This window comes from Gymnodraco acuticeps, unplaced genomic scaffold, assembly GCF_902827175.1.
Source record: "Gymnodraco acuticeps unplaced genomic scaffold, fGymAcu1.1, whole genome shotgun sequence".
NCBI lineage: Eukaryota > Metazoa > Chordata > Actinopteri > Perciformes > Bathydraconidae > Gymnodraco > Gymnodraco acuticeps.
The window spans coordinates 558,703-580,016 of record NW_022991739.1 but is presented as its reverse complement, the minus strand read 5'-3'; the positions used below and the strand labels follow the sequence as shown (position 1 = coordinate 580,016).

The 21,314-nt window shown below is 40.4% G+C and overlaps 1 protein-coding gene across 1 annotated transcript in view; it reads left to right on the top strand.

The window, feature by feature from the left end:
- The window catches only part of jag2b (jagged canonical Notch ligand 2b), a 56,067-nt gene extending 37,739 nt beyond the window's left edge, over positions 1-18,328 (top strand). The window contains 20 exon segments of the mRNA XM_034199117.1: positions 812-985; positions 6,620-6,739; positions 6,741-6,794; positions 6,890-6,949; positions 6,952-7,042; positions 8,175-8,288; positions 8,977-9,090; positions 9,926-10,039; positions 10,459-10,568; positions 10,570-10,582; positions 10,868-10,895; positions 11,776-11,861; positions 13,918-14,031; positions 14,186-14,301; positions 14,791-14,808; positions 14,810-15,026; positions 15,029-15,045; positions 15,148-15,279; positions 15,436-15,586; positions 15,721-18,328. Coding sequence (XP_034055008.1) covers positions 812-985; positions 6,620-6,739; positions 6,741-6,794; positions 6,890-6,949; positions 6,952-7,042; positions 8,175-8,288; positions 8,977-9,090; positions 9,926-10,039; positions 10,459-10,568; positions 10,570-10,582; positions 10,868-10,895; positions 11,776-11,861; positions 13,918-14,031; positions 14,186-14,301; positions 14,791-14,808; positions 14,810-15,026; positions 15,029-15,045; positions 15,148-15,279; positions 15,436-15,586; positions 15,721-16,256 — 2,379 coding nt within the window. The 3' untranslated portion in view covers positions 16,257-18,328.
- Positions 18,329-21,314: the final 2,986 nt, after the last annotated feature.

Genomic DNA, 21,314 nt, shown 5'->3' with positions numbered 1-21,314 from the left:
TGTGTCCCCTCTTCTTCACGTCTCTTCTACATCAACATGTGTCCCCTCTTCTCCGTGTCTCTTCTACATCAACATGTGTCCCCTCTTCTCCATGTCTCTTCTACATCAACATGTGTCCCCTCTTCTCCATGTCTCTTCTACATCAACATGTGTCCCCTCTTCTTCACGTCTCTTCTACATCAACATGTGTCCCCTCTTCTTCATGTCTCTTCTACATCAACATGTGTCCCCTCTTCTTCATGTCTCTTCTACATCAACATGTGTCCCCTCTTCTTCATGTCTCTTCTACATCAACATGTGTCCCCTCTTCTACATCAACATGTGTCCCCTCTGTGTAAAGAGACTCTGAAAGTTTCAGGAAAAAAGATTCTCTCTTTTTGTCCTGATCCATTTCTATAAAAACCTGTCTGAAAATTAGCCGATCAGATTTTGGCCACTTTGTGATATCATAACGATTTTTTGGCTTGTGTCACCATTAGCCAATCACCAACCAAGGTAACCCCCCCCCCCCCCCCACACCTTATCACCTGAATCTCCTCCTAGAGCTCCATTGTGTTCTTTGTAACCAAATCTCTCTCAGAGGGGCGTGGGGAGGGGCTCCTTATTTTCATCTAAAGTAACAGACTAAGAATCAGCACTTTGGAAACAGGGCTGAAACAGAGGGGATTATGGGTAATGCTGCAATGATCTGTTTGGTGTTTGGAGCCAAACGCTTCAGAGACATGTTCTGTATATATCTGAGAGCTATAATATATTGATGAAAAACAGTATAATAGGGGACCTTTAACTCATCTCTTTGTGTTTTCTGTAGGAGCACCAGAGGAGTTACCACTGCCAGTGTCCTCCAGGCTTTGTAGGCACTCACTGTGAAATCCAGAGGAACAAGTGTGAGAGCAGACCGTGTCAGAACGGAGGACAGTGCCACGCCGTGCTGGACGACTTCGTGTGTCAGTGCCCACCGCAGTTTGCTGGACAGCTGTGTGAGGTGGGTCTCGTGTTACACAGGTCACATTGGATCATTGAGGATACAGTGACGGATTATACACTGGTGTTAGCCTTTGTTTTGAACAGCCTTAGGACTTCATTAGTGACACTTTACATGTCTGGAGAGGAAAGTATTTTTGTGATAAAAGTCTACAATCCAAACTAAATTGCATACAGGTCAATACTGGTGGGAGGTCTAGAGCTGCACACTCTTAATCGATTAGTCTACTTCTGAGTCGACTAGGTTTTCTTTAGTTGATTTGAAATGCTATTTTTCATGCTGAACGACTTATTTCCATACACATCTCTGGTAAACACAAGATTTAAAGTTGACTTCTTTGTGGAGACATTCAGTTTGACAGATCTGTTGATTAAATGAAGTAGTCGACAAAATGGCGTTTGTTGTTTAACAATATCTTAAGTCGAGGATTCGCCCTTGGGATTTCTGTTTTCTGTGAACTGCTCAGCAACAACCTTTTTCATACCCTTTGGATGCAATAGGCAAAAGTCAGAATGTGGCAAAACATGCCAAGGAAATTATCCAAGCCAAGATGATATGGTAAAAAGAATATAATACTAATACATACTTGACGGCTATTTTGATTTAGAAAACACGTTAAGTGGCTTGTGGTGCTGTGCAAATACTCAATCTGCAGTATTCATTACAGCACAGTTATGTAATCCAACTACCAACACAAAAAGTTGTGTAATGTTTCCAGCCAAATAAACTAAGCCAAGGTTTCACTGCAAGCTTCTGTAGTGATTGATCATTAAGTTTCATGCAGACACGACATATCGGTGTCCTTGCTGCAGCCTTTCTATAATGGAAGTGTGTGTTGGAAGCTAATGTAGGTTAGCAGGGAGGAAACTGACACTCCACTGCATCTCCTGGGCCCTGAATGGAGGACATTGCTGGTCAGGAGCCAATCCTGTTTTAGCATCTCTACTATAAATATGAGCCTCTCTGAATGAGGCGCCGCTGGATTTCTGCCTGCATACTATAGAGCTCTGATGCCTGCTATGGCACGGCGTACATTCCTGCCCTGCAGTGCCAAAACTACAAACGCCTCCTGCGCCGTGTTGCTCTGATTTAGTTTCCCCTTTCAAGTCCAGAACAGTTTGATTGTGTTTTTGCCCGTTCCTAATCTTGACTCATTTCTTTAGAAGAGACGAGGAGTTCCAGGAAAGAGAACCCTTAGGTGCTGCTCACACGGGAACGTTTGCGTTTATGCACAGTATGCGTTTTCAAAAAAGTCTTCCGTTCACACATATTCGTTTCATTTGACGTGTCTGTTCACACGAGAACGCTGGACACGCTGTAGTACATATGCCGGGCCTGTAACTGGCGCTGTAACTTCCGACACCAAAAGCAGCGTCGTTATCGTTATTTTTTTCAGGAAATGATCGTATAGAGGCGATTACACGGAGCCGTTTTCCCCCCCAGAGCATTTCGTTTGCAAATCTATCCACCTTGGGACCCGTTATCGTTTGTGGGGTCCGTTTCTATCGTTTTGTTACGGCCTCGTGTAAATGAAAGGGCTATACGCAAGAGAAACTATTAGGATCCAACCCGTTTTGTTCTCGTGTAAACGGTGTCTTATTCTCTTAGTACTGTAGGTGATATGACTGTATTGATCATGTAAAGTCAGATTATGAATGTATTCCTTTGTTTACCCGAAAAAGTGTAATTATTTGGTCATTGTGGCTCTATGGATGGCAGCATTGGTGGCTCAATAACCTTTTTTTTCATTTCATTTCAAACCTTTATTTAACCAGATTGGTCCCTTGAGATCATATATCTCTTTCTCAAGGGAGACCTGCAGCAAATAGGTTCCACACGAAACAAACATAAAACAATAAAGGACATCATACATTATATTTACATAGTACATAGTTATCGACATTTACAAGTGCCCATGGTATCAAAAAGCATTTCATTTAGACTAGCTTTAAAAACATGCAGAGGAATGAGATTGCTCAGTTTCAATTCTTGCTGTAAATTGTTCTAAGCAAGTGGAGCTGCGCACATAAAAGCTGTCTTACCTAAGACAGTCCTTGCTCTTGGCACATCTAACAATACTACATCATGCGATCTCAGACGATAGCTGCTTGCAACTCTCTGTGTTATCAGAGAGCAGATATAATACGGGAGTTTACCCAACAAAGCTTTATAAATAAACGTGTACCAATGACTGAGCCTCTTTACAGTAAGTGATGGCAGACCTGCCTTGGCATACAGGGTACAGTGATGAGTAAGTGCTTTACAATTAGTGACAAATCTCAGTGCGCTGTGATAGGCGGCATCTAACTTGTTCAGGCAATAGGCAGGTGCATTCATATAGATCAGATCACCATAGTCCAGCACAGGTAAAAAGGTCACAGTGACTAGCCTTTTCCTGGCCTCAAAAGAGAAACAGGACTTGTTTCTGAAAAAGAAACCTAGCCTAACCCTCAGCTTTTTAAGCAGATTATTGACCTGAAGTTTAAAAGTGAGACAATCATCAAGCCTGATACCAAGGTATTTATAACAGGCAACCACTTCAAGTATTATTCCTTGCGTAGTTACAATATCCAAAACAGCCTCTGGTGTCTTTTTAGCTTTTGAAAAGAGCATTACCTTGGTTTTATCAACATTTTAAAAGAAGCTTTAGTTCAGAGAGCTGAGTCTGAATAATGTTAAAAACAGCCTCCTTAATGGAGGTTTAGACTCGCATATCACAATAGTAATGAACCCTAAATGATGTATCCTAATGATTTTGGCCCTGGTGTTTTCTTTTTGCGCCACCAACAAATTGAAATTATGAAGTCATTTTGTTTAAAAAAAAACTCTACTTTGGTACAAACATTCAAGTTCACCTAGTTGGATCAAAACTATAATACTTTGATTTATGAATAATGCCTACTGGTATCTTTTTCGTCCTGTTCTGCAAATGAGAAAATGTTAGCATCATTGCAAAGAAAGTGACATCCTTTGTAATGCATTTTATCTTTATTGTATAGGTTTAACCCTCCTGTTGTCTTCGGGTCAAATCTGACCGATTTACTACTTTCATCAATCATAACTTTTTTGTTTTACATTCGATTGCATTAAGGCTTTATGATATCCTTCACAGTAGACATTTGAACATATGATAATGCTGATCACCACTTTCATTGAATTTTGGATGATTTAGTCAACTTTGTAAAACCCATGGTGTTCCCGGTCAAAAATGACCGCCATAAAGAAAAGGAATTAGTAACCATCCGGATCAGATAAAACACACATACTCTAGATGTGTGTGTCCCCCCCCCCCCCCTTATGTGCCCAATCCCCCCATGTGAATCACACCTGGCACACACACACAGAACAATTTGACACATTTCCCGCTCTTATGTGCCCATCCCCCCACATGGATCACACCTGGCACACACAATACATGTTCAGTGTCTATTCTTTGTATATGTACTGCAGATGTTCATGTGTACCAGTAGTCCGATACAATATTTACAGTTTGAAAGGGTGTTAAATGAAATTTGGTGATTAATGGTTTTTGTGTTAATGTAATAGCAGTTAAAACAGTACCAGTCAAATTTGACCGAACACCAAAGTAAGGGGGGGAACACGAAGACAATAGGAGGGTTAAAGGGGCCCTATTATGTTTTTTCGGGGGTTCTCCTTTCCTGTAATGTGTTGTATATATATTTGTGTGCATGTAAATGGTCTGCAAAGGTTAAAACTCCAGTGGGAATGTCTCTCCCACACACTTGTTTACACAAAATACAAACATGAAATGAGCATAATAGGGCCCCTTTAAGGGGTAGGAATAACCACCCAGCGGCTTTATTTCTGAACTGTCTATGATTTCTAGAGGTTTCGATTAAATCACATGATCTTTAACTGCAATTAGTGTCCATGAAATTGTCAGAAAGTATTAAAAACTGCTGAGGGAAAAAAATAGATATGACAAATTGAATTACCCATGCTTTTAAAAATGATGAGATGTGATCAAGAGCTCCAGGTGAATTACTATATGGACCTCACAATGATATGTGAACTGCTTCTTTTTTTTTTAAAGGTTAAAAAAGGACCTCATTTGATAAAGTTGCTCCAACATGCATTTGCTTTCTTAAATAAGCAGTATTCTAGTTATTTCCTTATGGATTTACACGTTTTGTTTCAAATATCCAGGACCATTTGCTTTGTAAAAGAAGAGTAAGGCCAATTTAATGTTGCTATCGACCATCAAAAGTCTGTTTTTTATTGCAGAATGTGTTTAAGTTGACCTCAAGTAATTCATATGACGTTGCCTGGTGGCTTTCTGCTATAAATAAAGCCTCGATCTGTCTGCCGCAATGAGAAATCTCCCTTGTGCTGTGAATAGTCCAAACAGTCGCGTTAATGTGCTGAAGATTTATAGATGCTCTTGCCCTCAGACACGCTCCCCTGACCACACACAGGCAAATAGTCAAAGAAAAAAATGTATCTGGCCCGAAAACACTTAAGGTAAAATAAACTGTGTGTGACCGCAGACCTCACCCTACTCTAACTCTACGTTCAGCGCCTTAAATGGGAAGGGGTGCAACACAGAGTTTATGCACAGTAGGCTTCTGTTTACATAAACTGGGAGATTTTTACTCCAACCTCTGTATTGCTGCAGGTAGAAATGGGAAAATATGTCACTGCCGCCTCTAGTTTCTGTGTCACGGTGGTATGACGGATGATTTATCTTCATTGTGGCTCTGCACCATGTTGGACCAGAGTCAATATTTGCGCTCATAATGGGCTGTTTTTTCTCATGCATGCTCTCTCTGTTCTGTCATGCTTAGGTCTCAGAGTAATCCTGCAAGATTTAGCGGGGCACACAGATGTAAAACCAAAAGCGTAGATTCCCTTGATGAGCTTGGGGACAGTTTCTGAGGCTTACTCTGCTCGTCCACTTAATTTCCATTTGTTCTGAACTGCGGCGGAGGCGCGAGCCAAGCTAAGCCGTCACCTGCACAGACTTAACATCTGCTCATTTGGCTTTACTTGCATCTTCACTTGTTTTAATAATTAGTTAAGAACCATTTCAGTGAGTGGCCTTTGGCAAGTTAACGTACTAATCTAGTGGAACTGCTAATTGGAAATGAAGTGATGGAGTTCAACTGTTTAATAGTCCAATTGGTTGGATCTACTTTCTTATAGAAATAAATATAAAATGGAAGGCTTACTTTCCTAATCATACTAAATCAAGCCTAGATGTATTGATTATTGACACGTTTTGACACAACATTGATATGTTATGGTGAACAAATATGATAATTCACACCCATTAGACGTGGATTAACATTAGCGTCATTTGGAGTTGTGTTTCTGAGCACCTGGTGAATCTGAGTCTCAATATTTACACTCGTTTTGGTTCTGTTTATGTCTCCACCAACTCGTGAAAGTAATAAACAGATAAAGAGGCAGTTACTTTCTCACTTTGTCTGCCTTCTAACCAAAATCAAAATACACTTAAATACTAGGTAATCGGTGTCACTCATGATGATGAACCTACAGGGCATTTAATAAAGAGGTCATATAAATATTTGTTTGTGCAGTTTTAAAGAAATGTCTGTTTCTTTGTGTCCCCCTTATTGTAAAGTAATCTTTCTCTCGTCTTGGTTTCCTCAGATCTCTGGCTGGACCCCCTCAGATGCGTGTGATCCGAAACCCCTGTGAGAACGAGGCCAGTGCACAGCATGGCAGCAGGACTTCTACTGCGCCTGCCCCGAAGGCTTCGAGGGTAAAACACTGTGAGCGTCTGAAGGAGAACTGCCACACGGCCCTGTGTCAAGGTGACTGAACTGTCTGCAATAGATATACCCGGACTGTAACAAACTACTCAATAGAAAAGTTATGCAATTTTAACTGTTTTTCTTTTTATCCTCAGTTGATTGACAGCTGCACTGTGCTGTGGCGACAAACGACTCAGCCGGAGTGCGTCACATCTCCTCAAACGTCCTGCGGGCCGACGAGGACGATGCATCAGCCAGCCCGCCGGAAACTTCTCCTGCTTCTGTGACCCGGGCTTCAGCGGCATCTACTGCCATGAGAGTACGTAGAGACTCTTGCATTGAGATTTCGACCTCTTTTGTATACTATCATGCCTACAACTGAAACTAAACATGTAGTTCTTCCTGCAAAGATTTTCTTAAATTATTAACCCTTGTGTTGTGTTCAAAAAGCTGTTACTGTTCATGGTGTTCGCGGGTACATTTTGACCCATGATTTATCTCAGTCCAAACACTCAAAAATAATGATTACTCATCCAATATTGTTTTAACTACATCATAACTAACTTATTATACATTCATAACCGTACGATCCAAAAAACATTACACCACATATTTAAGTTAAACATGTGATTCAATTCACTCATTATATTTCCTATAGTGAAGACAGTGGATCATTACATTATCTGACTATAGTAGACTAATATTAGAATACAATCTCCCCAAAATAAGATTTTTGTTACAGTGGATGAAGGTGGAGGGGGAGGGGTGTCTAAAGTCAAAGATGAATCTTGATTGGGCCAAATTTGACCCTGAGTCACCCACAACAATTCTGCCAGGTCTCCCCAGACACCAACACCAAATTATACACTTTTTTAAGAGACCTTCAGACTTGGCTAAAATGGTCAATCTGTTTTGTAGTATTTAGCTGTTGTGGAGGATATCATGAAGCCTTGTTCCGATAAAAAAAACTAGAGCGTAGTTATTATATAATTTTAACTTGAAACGGGTCACGGGAGAGCCGAACATAACATAAGGGTTAACAAACAAAATGTGTCAACTTAAATTTGAAAAATGAAGATGGGACTGTAACATGTTTTTAACTTCATCATTGAAAATTAACAATAGGTAGTTTCTAACAAAGTATAATGTCAAACACTCAAATGTATGTTAAATAATGGTATGAGCAGAAATAAGTATTTTAAAGTGTTGAAATCATTTTAAATGTGAACACAATATATCAAAGCTTTGTCCATACCATAAGGATTTACAGCTATTGTGAACCAATAAAAACGGCATGATGCATAAGCTTTAATAAACATTTATGACGTGTTTATGAACCAGTTATAAATTCTAAACGGGGAGGGTTTGAAAGTGTTACTAGTAATCTAGGTCTGAATGTTACTACTTCAAAAGTGTTGAATCCATCTAACTTCCCCCTCGACTCTTTTTAGATATCAACGACTGCACCAGCAACCCCTGTGGGAACGGAGGGACCTGCATTGATGGAGTGAACTCGTTTCAGTGCGTCTGTCCCGATGGTTGGGAGGGTCGACTCTGTGACCTCAGTGAGTTCATCGCCTGCCAACATAACTCACTGCAGCTACCTTCAACCACGCAGCATTTTAGATAGTTTACAGAAGAGCTTCTGTGTATTCATTTGCCTCTAAATGGAAGACAAGTTTGGTAAAGGTCTCATCATCACCAGCTAAAGACATGTCTTTTAGATTAGCTTTTTATAGCAACCCCCCACTTTAAATGTTCTTTTAGTCTTTATTATTTACCTACCTTTATATATATTTTTTCTTAAAGGATGTTATCTTATTTTATTAATCTAACATGCTTCAATAGCAATATTTATTTTTACGTTGGTCTTTTTTATTTCTAATCGTTTAAACCTTTATTAAAATAATGGTATTTGTATTACTATTATTTTTGTATTTCTGTTGTACCTATATGTTCATTTTGTTTTATGGGGTTTTATATTGTTGCATCGATCAGTTGTCTATCTGTCAGAGAGACAGTTATTTATTTTATTTGTATTATCATACATTTTACCTCCTCTCTATTAACCTGATAACGTGTTATATTTTGCTGCATGTACCTTAAAGTTCTTAACAAATAATCTGAGTGGAATTTCTTGTTGTTCATTTTTAACTTGTCATTTTGTAAAGCACTTTGAGCTGCATGTGTTGTATGAAAAGCTATATAAATAAAGCTTTTTTATTATCATGTATTCCTTCCTCCTTCCTCCAGATGTCAACGAGTGCAGACACAACCCGTGTAAGAACGGCGGGCGCTGCGTGGATCTGGTGAACGACTTCTACTGCGAGTGTGCCGACAACTGGAAGGGCAAGACCTGCCATTCCCGTGAGTTATGTCGAGTCTGTGTTAATGTGTGTGTTTATGTTCTGTAGGCTTTTGAGGCACAGACGCCACCATGCTTACACATCTTTGTATGTTATGAGTACATTTGATCTCAAGAACAGAGGTGGACAGAGCACTCAGATCTTTGTTTAACTGAAAGTATTATTACCGCAGCGTAGGAATAACTGGTGTAACTCAAGTAAAAGTCCTGCATTAAATGTTTTACTTGAGCAAAGTACCTTAGTACCTGCGCAAAGGCCCCTTTTCAGAATAATATAGATTAGACTTTTTGATGCATTAAAATGTTGTTAATGGAGGAGATAAATATTTCTACTACATATACTGTTGGGTTTTATTATTTGTTATTCTATTCTTTTATCACTAATCTGAATATTATATTACATGTCACTTGTTAGACGCTTTTATCCAAAGTGACTTACATACTCAATAATGTGGCACAGGAGCAATTTGGGGTGAAGTGTCTTGCCCCAGGGACACAACGACATGCTGACTGCAGTGGGGTTTGAACCTGTGACCCCTGATCCGAACACCTACGCACAACCCACTGCACCACACGCCCCCATATATATGAATCGTGAAATTGAGTAAAGTTACACATAAATGTAGAATTTATTTTCTTCTGAATTGTAGTGGAGTAGCATGGAATTCGTAATGTTCAGCTTAACTACTAGCTCTTCAAAGTTGTACTTAAGACCAGTACTTTACTAAATGTAATGAGTGTATCTCAACACAAGCATAAGAAGTGTCTTTTCTTACTGATGTTATGAATAGTTATACAAAGTGTCTGACCTCAGTGTTTCTCTGTGTTCCTGACCAGGTGAGAGCCAGTGTGACGCGACCACCTGCAGTAACGGAGGAACCTGCTACGACCACGTAGACGCTTTCCGCTGTGCCTGCCCTCCTGGATGGGGAGGAAACACCTGCAACACAGGTGAGGCCTGAGGACTGCTTCTATTACATAACCTATTCAAATCAGATATTAATAGATTGCTTAAACTACTTGTACTGATAGTATATTCAAGGACACAACACAGTAACAGTTTAGCTTTTTATTTTGTTATTGAGTGCTGGCCACTGGTAGTCACTGTAGCATATATTAGAATGAGTTGATGTCAAGCCCCCTTTCACACATGCACCACTACATACAGCTCCTCCAGGTAATGTCTATACCGTTTATCAGCTGCTCCTACAAGCCTAATTTTAATGACAGGATTGTTTCTTTGCAATATTATGGATTCAGACCAGATTTGAAATGCTCTTAATTTGAGTTTAAGTGCAAGCATACCGTGTATACTATTTCTGTATTTTGGATATGTGATCCTTGACTAATGCCTCCTCTCTTCCCACAGCCAAGAAACAGCACATGCGCCTCCCAGTCCTTGCTCCAACAGTGGGGACCTGTGTGCGGAGGAGGAGACACTTTCACCTGCATCTGCAAAGAGGGCTGGGAAGGCCCCACCCTGCGGCCAGCAGAGTGAGTTTTCTCTATGTGGATTTGCAGGAAACTGACATACTTCAGCTATAAATGTACTTATGATGCCTTTTTAAGGCCTAAATGCCCAGTTATTTTTATTTGCGCAACATGCTAAATATAATTATCTAAGGACTTGCAAATAGCAACGCAGTAAAAATGCTTGTATAGTAGATGTTTTATCTTCCATAATAATCCAAAAATGTTATAAAGACAATGGAAAAATTACACAAATATGGTGCTGTAACAACTTATCTCTAAGTGTCTCTTTGTGGTTCTCTTCAACAGATATAAACGACTGCAACCCTCATCCATGGTGAGTACAGTTTCCTACATCATGAACGCCCACCACCCTACACACCCCTTTCTCTCCCTCATCTCCACACTTCACACAGAGCTTGCAGGCTGGAGGGGTGAAGGGCCGCTAACAGCAGTGGAAGTTGTCTTTAAATCAAGCCTCAAAGGGGCATCTCTCAGAGGAGGGGGGTCTTCGATATTCAATGGGACAGAGAAAGGTGGCGAGAGAGGTTTTTTTTTAGGGAGGAGGACAACAGTCCCACCTACCCCATGGTGAATGCAGGTGGGGGTGGAGTGGCGGGGGGGTGTTGGGGGGAGGGCGTACGTGTCCATTCTTCCCGTTCGACCTGGGGGGGAGTCGGGCTTTGAGGAGGAATGGAAGGAGAAGCATGATGAGAGGAGGGAGGGGAGTCGCTGGACACGCCAATTAGCATCTGAAAGGTGGAGGCTTGTATTGATGAGTTGAATTGAGCCTTGTGACCCCCCCCATCTCCACCATCACACACACAGAAAATATGTGCTTTGTTGCAGCTGGAAAGGATGTGGCTCCTGTACTCAAAGATTCAAAGGCTTTTTTCTTCACGTGCACAGTAGCTAAAGTGTAGATATGACAATGAAAATCTTAAGTCCCAGGCTACTCCAACAATGCAACATAATAAGACATAAATCAATAAAACGTAAAAATAGTGTTAGAAGAAACAGAGTGGACTAGAATAAAATAGTGCATGTGCAAGTAATGCAGATGAAGTAAACTATATACATGTCAGAAAATAAATAAATATAATAAGCTAAATAATGCAGAGAATGTTGTAAGTGACAGAACAGAATGCACATTTAAATATTGTACAGTTAAATAAAATACTGTTGTAGTAATCGTTTTTTTCTTTTCCTCTCTTCAGTTACAATGGCGGTATTTGTGTGGACGGAGTCAACTGGTTTCGGTGTGAGTGCGCCCCTGGGTTCGCCGGACCAGACTGCAGAATCAGTGAGTAAAGAAGACATGAGGTTACTTCATGTTGAAAAAATATCACTCGTCCCCGGCTTGAGCTTCAGTCTCAGGATCCATGTGTTTGTGATCCTCTCCAGAATGGAAGTAGTCATCACATACAGAGCATCAGCTAGTTCCTGAACAGTGTCCTTCACATGCTGATATCCAAGAGAGGGAGTTAGTCACAAGATGGAGGAATAGAAAGCAGTATTCAATGTTTACTTCAGATTAGCTCCACGTCAGAAATGATCATGCTTGTCATATGTCTCTCTCCATAGAGGCTGAATCATCACGTTAATCACATAGCTATCCAACCCGGTCTCGCAGTCTGCGTACAAATGACACGACTTTGCAAAGGCGTGTAATAGATACGCAGAAGTCCGATTTTGCGTTCATATGATACGCTGATATTGCACCTCAAACATTAAAACAAAGAGCTCTGTGGCTTCAGGCTTGATCGCCGTTCCAATGACAGTTTTAATGTTTGCGGTGCAATAAACGACACAGCAGCTTATTGGGTTATGGTTAGGGTTAAATAAATGGCAAAGATATGTAGAAAATAAACGCATTTAAGATACGTTCATAACAAACGTAACGTGGGAGTACGCAAAATCGGACTTCTGCGTATCTATTGCACGTCTTTGCAAAGTCGTGTCATTTGTACGCAGATTGAAGAGAGTGGGCTGAGCTATCATATGCCTCAAACAGCCCTGATGCTCTTCTAGGTAATCAGACATCCTGTTACGTACACAGCTACGTAGGGCCTGTGTTATCATGTGCACCTCTGATATTGGAAGAGAACATTCAGTATTTTCCCAACACTTCAATGCTGTTTGAATCAAATTCCTTTATTTGTACTGCAACGGGCAAACAGCAGACGTATAGTGCACAAGACCCTAACAGCCATAGTATGATTAGGAGGATGGATAGGTGGAGAGAGGAAAGGAAAAGGGGGGACCAGCAGGAGATGGACACATTGACACCTAAATGCAAGACCAGGACGCCGCCCTCTCCCTTTTTCTCGGTCCTTTAACGCCTCAGGGGTCAGAGGCCGTCCCTCCTCCATACTCACACAGTCACACAAACACACGGAAGACAAATTACTCAGTGACCCTGAAATTCTTCTTCTCTGCTCCTTTGTTTCGGCCGGATAGCGTTCACCTTTTCTGTCAGGCTTGAATTTGAGAATCCTCATCCCGACTGCGTTCATGTGGAATCTGGGTGACAATGGCAGCGGTTCCCAGTGATTTCTATGGGAAGGGACAATTGATATGTGTCGTTCAAAGAGCTTCTTATATAGCAGATGTGTTCATAGTCCAACATACACAATTTACTCATTTATGTTGTCGGTCTCAGACAAACTACTGTATGTTCTAAATATTTGGCTTTGTGATTTAATTTGCACAAACTGAAACGTCATGGTCTTGACCCGTTATGAGTGTTCATGAGATGATTCACATAATTGCTAGAAAGAGGCTTAAACATGCATGCAGAATTGTAGTTTATTTGGTTAAAATGCAAAGTTATGCAACAAAATCAGTACATTTCCTTTAAAAAAACAGTGTATTGTGGATTTGCTGGCACATCAATTTGCCCAGTTCACTATTAGCAAGTTCATTTTGACCTTTTTAAAGCGGGTGGCTAAATCAAAAATGGAGGAACATCCATTTTTAACCTCTTCCGTCAGAAAACAATGTCAATGTGGTTGATGTGGTGGCTTAAATATGTTTGCATACATTTTGTCAACCTATAATCCCTTTAGCTAACGAGCTAACTGTAACTTGACAATTTTGTATGACTCAGTAATATAGAAAGAGGCCACATAAATGACTAATGCTAGCATGTTAGCTGTTTTCTAGTTAGCTACAGCAGATAATTTACAAGCCCTATAAGACAATTCCTACGTTGCCAAGTTCATAGACATGCAAAGACAAATTTAGCCATTCCTCTTTCTGGTTTGACCGGGTGTTTACTTGTCTTTAAAATAAGTTAAAATGTTAGAATCCATTACCTTGTGTTCAACTTAAATGTAATGCTCCTCTTACCTTCACAGACATAAACGAGTGCCAGTCTTCGCCCTGTGCCTACGGTGCCTCCTGTGTGGACGAGATCAACGGTTTCCGCTGCATCTGTCCACTCGGTAGAACAGGAGCCCGATGCCAAGAGTGTAAGCGTACATCTTCAATCTACTGTTATAATTCACTCCATCAAAAGATTTATAGAGTCAACATTTGTACCCATTGTACCTAATTTGATCTTAATCTGTAATATATGCGCTTATTACTGCTACAGAAGTTGAACATGTCCCTGTCTGTCTGTAGTTATAGGTATTGGGAAGACTTGCCGCTATGCTGGGCTGCAGTTTCCACATGGCAGTCACTGGGAGGAGGACTGCAACAGCTGCCATTGCATCAATGGCAAAGTGGAATGTACAAAGGTAACTAGCCCTACTTAAATAACATCCCTACTAAAATACAGCGCCAGCAAATATCTGCTACATCTCAATTACAAACACAAACGACAGCAAGCAATCATGCTCTGAGAAAAAAAGAGTTAAAAGGCGAAACAATAACTCAATTAGTTTAAAATTCAACTCACAATACATCATTTGTTTAAGTCAAAATAACAAATATTGAATGGTTTTGCTGATATTCTTTGCCTAAGGCTTAAATGATAGTGAACATATTTTGTTTTGACAACTTGTTAATTGCGATGGACTTTTTTTCACTATTTTCTGAAAGATTCAAAGATAAACTAATCATTACATTTATTGAGAAAATGGCTTCAACAATAATACAGTCCACAGTGTAATATCTTTAAATTAGATCATGCCTAACATTTGTTGGCTGTTATTAAAACTCAACATGCAGAAAACCATTATAAGTGTGTGGTTACATGTATGTGAAGATGTATTGCGTGTGACCAGGTGCTGTGTGGTCGTCGTCCCCTGCCGGCTCCAGACTTCAGACTCAGACCAGAGACATCAGTCCTGCCCGGCTGGACGCCAGTGTCTGGAGCACAGCTACCTCACCTGCTTCTCCCCCCCTTGCCATCAGTGGGGGGTTTGCTCCATGGCAGGAGCCTCACCTCCAAAAGCAACCAAGTGCCAGCCAAACACCGGGCATTTGGATAACAGCTGTGGCCGCATAACACTCATTTTCAACAAGACAAAGTACCAACAGTGAGTCATGTCTTCATGTAAAATATTTTCTTGTTGAAGCTACATTTTAAAGGAGCAGTGTCTTTTGTATTGTTCCTTAAAAGTATCTATGTGAACTTGCAGGGAACAACAGTGGAGAACATATGCCATGAGCTAAGGTATCTTCCTGATACCCGAGGTTTGGCAAAGGACCACTTCCTTCTCCTGCTGTGTGACCTCTCTCAGTCGAATCAGGATGCTGTAGAGGTGGCTATAGTAAGTCAATGATCCAAGTTCTTATGTTATGCCTTTCTTGGCATGACCCACTGTCCACTATACTCTTTACTTTGTACAATTATATCAAAACAACCCCATTTTGATTGAGTGTTTGAGGTCCTCAGTTCTTAAATGTTCTCTGGTTTGGTTTTCCAGTCTTTCCATCCAGAGGATCTTCCAGACCACAGTCTTATCCGGGAGGCAGCCAGCGCTATAGTGGGCACGTTGTCCAAGCGGCACAACAGCACCGTAATGTTGGCTGTCATTGAGGTCAAAGTGGAAACACCAGTCATGCCCCCCTCAGTGGGTGAGTAATAATTAACAAAGGTGTCCCACAGGGGTTTGTTGTGGGTCCCATTAGTTTCTCATCAGTGTCTTATCACTACTTTCTACTGATTTCTATTCTATGTACTCATCCCTTGTACATCCTCATGTCAACAGATTACCTGGTGCCTATTCTATGTGGGATCTTCTGCTTGCTCTGCCTCTTCTGCATCATCGTATCTGTTTGGTGGACGCGCAAACGGAGAAAAGAGCGTGAGAGGAACACAGCCTCCGATGATAACGTGAACAACCAATGGCAGCCGCTTCGGCTCGTTGTTGGACGTCAGCAGCAGCAGCAGGCGCTGAAGGAAAACAACAGGGACACCGAGCAGGAGCGCAAAAAGCTCATGGGCCCCTCCTATCGGACATGTGGCGAGGGGGAGGAGGCGGAGGAGGAAGAGACGGAAGGCGAGCTTGAACTCGAAGAGGAGTGTGGTGGAGCAGAGGCGGGGAAGCAGCCAGTTTATAAGTACTCTAAGACTGCATCGCAGTCCAGTGGGGAAGTGATCTGTACCATGCACAGCTCCAGCTCATCCCTCAAAGCGCCCCACCGGACCCCAGGCTACAACCCCAAAGACAACCGCTGGAAAAATGTCAGTGCCGTCTTGACTGGTCAAAAAGACCTCAAAGACCATTGTGTATTAGACATTTAAACAAAGGACTCGTGATGTGGAAGCGAGAGAAGCAGCAAGGCAGCGGCTATTCTTATTTTCGGACTTATTTTTGAAAGAAAAAAGGCTTTGTGTTTTTATAAGTCTTTCTTTGATTTATTTTCATGTTTTTTTTTTCACTGTCACCTGAAATTAGTTTTGCTTCAGGAAGCTAGAGCACAGTGAACATCCTAATTTGCTTCTGTTCATTTATTTTTCTTTGATTATGTACAGAAGGAGCTGAAATGTAACACTTTTTCAGGAGGCAAAAGAAGCTTCCTGCATTTTTTGTTTATGGAGTTATACCATTTATGAAACGATGAATCATCGGAAAGGAGAAAAAAAGAAACCTGTATAAAGACTTTTTTTTGTTTACAGAATATGATTTTGTTTAATTGTCAGCGGGCTCCTATTCAGTGTCTGTGGTGGGGCAGATACACTTTAAAGGGACAGTAAAGCAACGTTTTTGAGGGAAACGGACTGTTGCAGCCACAGTAACAGAGAAACCCTCCTTTGCTCTGTCTCTTCCCGGCTTTGCCCGCCGATCCACCTGTGGCCGTCATGCGCCAGCCTTACCAAAACACTTGGCCTGGAGGGGAGAGGGGACAGAAACCCCAGTGCCTACTATGTGGCCTTCCATTTTTGTTCGGTCTCTCAGTTGTCTTGGCTGAAAGCTCTGTTTGAGGATTTTTTGCAGTATTTGAGTTGGTAGCAAGTGCCTTTTCAAGAGCCGCCGTGTTGAGGCTCCGAGTCGCGCTGCCCAGTTTGACCTCCATGTTCTCAAATCTCAAAGGGATATAAGTGTACATCGAGAGAGTTCAATTTCACAGCAACACCATTCGAGGTATTTGATCAAAACAGAAATGAATACTCTGTATATATGTGTAAATAAATACTAAAGGAGTCGCTGTGTATATTTGAAATAAGTAACTTAAAGACAAGTCACACATTTTTATTATTATTATTATTGTTATTATTACGATTTAATATTATTTTTATTTTTTTTTACAACGTCATTCCTTTTATTTATGCCAGTCGAAATAGGAAAGTTTTATAACACTTCATATCCAGAGTCCCACAGTTAAGAACCTTTACAGTGAGGTACCACCTATGAAGGACTTTCTGAAGGGTTTAGAAATGGTGCACTTAACTTTCTCTATTGAAGGAAACCTTTATTAGGAACAGGAAGATGTATAAATGATTGTTCCGGTTCCTAATATTTCATAATTGCATTGCAAAATAGAATTTGAACCCTGTCATATTTGAACTGGTAGTCAAAAAGGGCAAAAAAACATGTCACTGCTTTTTATTGATGGAAAGTTAATTTTCTGCCCATTTAAACTTCTAAATTATTAGTTTGATTCTATTATTACTTTTACTTTAGTAATTTTTTCCCCTTTTCTAATACAAGATGTATCACTGATTTTGGTTGTTAAATCATGATTTGGTATAAAGAAAATTCAGAGTTTTAGGCAGGCAGTGTTGCAAAACTGCCAATATTTATAGCCTTAAAAAGTCCTCAACTGTTTCTAAACCGTCACAAACCCTTTTGTTTCAGGTGCCTTAATGTTATTTGTGTATCAATGGTCATCTTTTTATGTTGTTGGTTTGTTTTCAATATTAAGGAAAGTAACTCTTTAAAACGTTGTGTGGTGTATAGTGGCGTGTTTTATTCGCCTGAGTAAAGTGCTCTCCTTGTGTCGCTTTGCTATCACAGAGATTTCTGGAATAAAACACTTGATGGATGGAGGTTAAAAAAATTAAGCGGTCCACCATGACTCTGGAGTGTCATGCATGTGGATGTCAGTAGTTCAATTGTTGAATCATGCATTAGCTTCATGTTTGGTTACATGGCTTTAATGAAGGGAACAATATTTGCAGTTTTTGTTTTCTACCGTGCAGGTGTGGGTTTTTTTTTAAGTTACCAACTCAGTTCAAAATGACCCGTTTTTCATATCTTGTCACTGTCTCAAAAAGGCATCGTATTTTCTGTAAATGGGACACAGCAAAATAAAGAATTAAAGATGCATCACTGCTGGTGTTAAAAGCTGAATATGCATATTGTATACATTTTATTCTACAAGGGACATACGTTAATTTTATACAAAGGTTTCCATTCTTTAGTGGAGTGTTCATGGTTCTAAATAATCATCCCAGTTATTTATTAAACCAGTTTTGACACATCTTGATCACGCTTGTTATATTTAGTTTCCACTTACTTATGCTGGCACTTTTGACCATATCGGATCACTTTCATCAGCGGTAGCTTAGTCCAACATTACTTGGTGGTAATGTTAATAAACACAACACATACATTGTGTAAGGCAAGGCAAGTTTATTATATAGCACTTTTCAACACAAGGCAATTCAAAGTGCTTTACAAAAAATGAAAGACATTAAGAAAAGGGCATTTAAAATCAGTCATTAAAAAGAAAAGCTAATAAAATAAACATTAAAAGAAAAAATACAGCGACAAAAGAAAAGTCTTCAGCCTGGATTTAAAAGTAGTCAGAGTTGCAGCGGACCTGCAGGTTTCTGGGAGTTTGTTCCAGATATTGGAGCATAATAACTGAACGCTGCTTCTCCATGTTTAGTTCTGACTCTGGGGACAGAAAGCTGACCAGTCCCTGAAGACCTGAGAGATCTGGATGGTTCATAATTTAGCAGGAGGTCAGTAATGTATTTTGGGCCTAAACCATTCAGTGCTTTATAAACCAGTAGCAATATTTTTTAAATCTATTCTTTGACACACAGGAAGCCAGTGTAAAGACTTCAGAACAGGAGTGATCCACTTTCTTAGTATTAGTGAGGACTCGAGCAGCGGCGTTCTGAATCAGCTGCAGCTTCCTAATAGATTTTTTAGTGAGACCTGTGAAGACACCATTGCAGTAGTCGAGTCTACTGAAGATAAAAGCATGGACAAGTTTTTCAAAATCCTGCTGTGACATTAGTCTTTTAATCCTAGATATATTCTTTAGGTGATAGTAGGCTGATTTAGTAACTGTTTTAATGTGACTGTTGAAACTCAGGTCAGAGTCCATGACTACACCTAGATTTCTGGCTTTCTCTGTTGTTTTGAACATTGCACACTGTAGCTCAGCGCTAACTTTTATACGTTCTGACTTGGCTCCAAAAACCATTACCTCAGTTTTATCTTTGTTTAATTGGAGAAAGTTCTGACACATCCAGTCATTGATTTGTTCAATGCACTTACTCAGTGTTTGAATTGGAGCATAGTCTCCTGGTGAAATTGTTACGTAAATTTGTGTGTCATCTGCATAGCTATGGTAACTTATTTTGTTGTTTTTCATTATCTGAGCCAGTGGTAGCATGTAGACGTTAAAGAGAAGAGGCCCCAAGATGGAGCCTTGAGGTACCCCACATATCATATTTGTCAACTCAGATGTGTATTTACCTATAGAAACAAAGTTGTTTCTGTCCTTTAAGTAGGATTCAAACCAATGTAGAACTGTTTCCGAAAGTCCCACCCAGTTTTCCAGTCGGTCTAGTAATATGCTGTGGTCAACAGTGTCAAACGCAGCACTGAGATCTAATAATACTAACACTGAAGTTCTGCCCTGTCTGTTTTAAGTGGATGTCATTAAAGACCTTTACTTTATGATACAAATTGAAAACATACCATCTTTTGACGACAGTTTACTGCCATGTCACCAATCATGCCTTAAAGCTTGAGTAAATCATGTTTTAATACTAAAAATGTATTAAATGAATGTAAAACTTGAGTTTGCTAAAAAAAATACTGATAATTATAACCTCACTCTATCTGCAGCTCAAAAATAATGTTTACGTCTCTTGTACTGTTTCGATTCAGTCTAACCACTCTTAAGAACCTAATTTCAAACTTCACCAGGTTGATGTTTTACCACACACTGCTAACACAATCAGCAACTAGCATTGAGCAGTTAAGGAATCATTAAGAGGTTGATAGAGATCAAAAACAGAATCAAAAGCAGAGTGATTGTTGGAAATATTATAATAAATTAGAAAAACTTGATTGAAAATGCTACATGAGATCATATTTCATATCTTGCCTACTCTTTAGTGTATTCTAAACATGGACGACAAATGTTCAGAAAATGCTAAAAAAACACGTCACAATAGAGGAGAACATATTAGACAAGCATATCTAAAACGGGGGTAAATTCAACCAAAAATGTCTCAATGGCTGCACTCCGCTCTGCATCAGCCAAACGGCTCGCTGCACCTTCGCTGCGAGGGGGACCCAAGTTCCCATCAGCAAAAACACGTGGGTTTGCTATCCTGGCTCCAAGATGGTGGAATGAGCTCCCCATTGACATCAGGACAGCAGATAGCTTACACACCTTCCGGCGCAGACTGAAAACTCATCTCTTTCGACTCCACTTCGAGCGATAGAATTACTAACAAAGCACTTATATACTAACAAAGGACTGGTTTATCTAAAGCCAGTTGAGTAGCACTTGAAATGTTTGGCTCTATGAAACCTGATGTACTTATATGATTTCTTCAAGTTTGTATCTTCTTGGTCGAATGCACTTATTGTAAGTCTCTTGGATAAAAGCGTCAGCTAAATGCAATGTAATGCTGCTGTGGCAAAAGTACATTTAGCTCTGCTTAGCTTATTAATCTACATTTCTTATGTGTTTGTCATCCCTTAAAAGTAGTTATTTTTCACATCAAGATCTAACTTGACCTCTAACTGTTGCAACTCACACAAGTATAACAATCTTCAGAAAGTCTGCTGTCCTTGCCCTCGTCTGTGTGGGCTGAGGACGGATCGATCGATGTGATAACCTCACCCGCCTCCCACCATCTCTCTCCTCTCTCCCACCACACCAATAGAACCTCATCTCCTGTTCTGGGCCGATCCGGTCTCCACCAATGGGAGGCTGGCGTGATCATCCTGGCCACATAAGGATGTGAATGTTTCATGAGTAATGTTATGGTGCCGGGCGGAGTGGTGGGACACTTTTCCTTCCGGCTCCCATGGGTGCTACTGGCTGGCGCTAATAGGACCATTCCTTTGCCCGGATCTACTTACACAGCTTTGAGGAAGTGGTG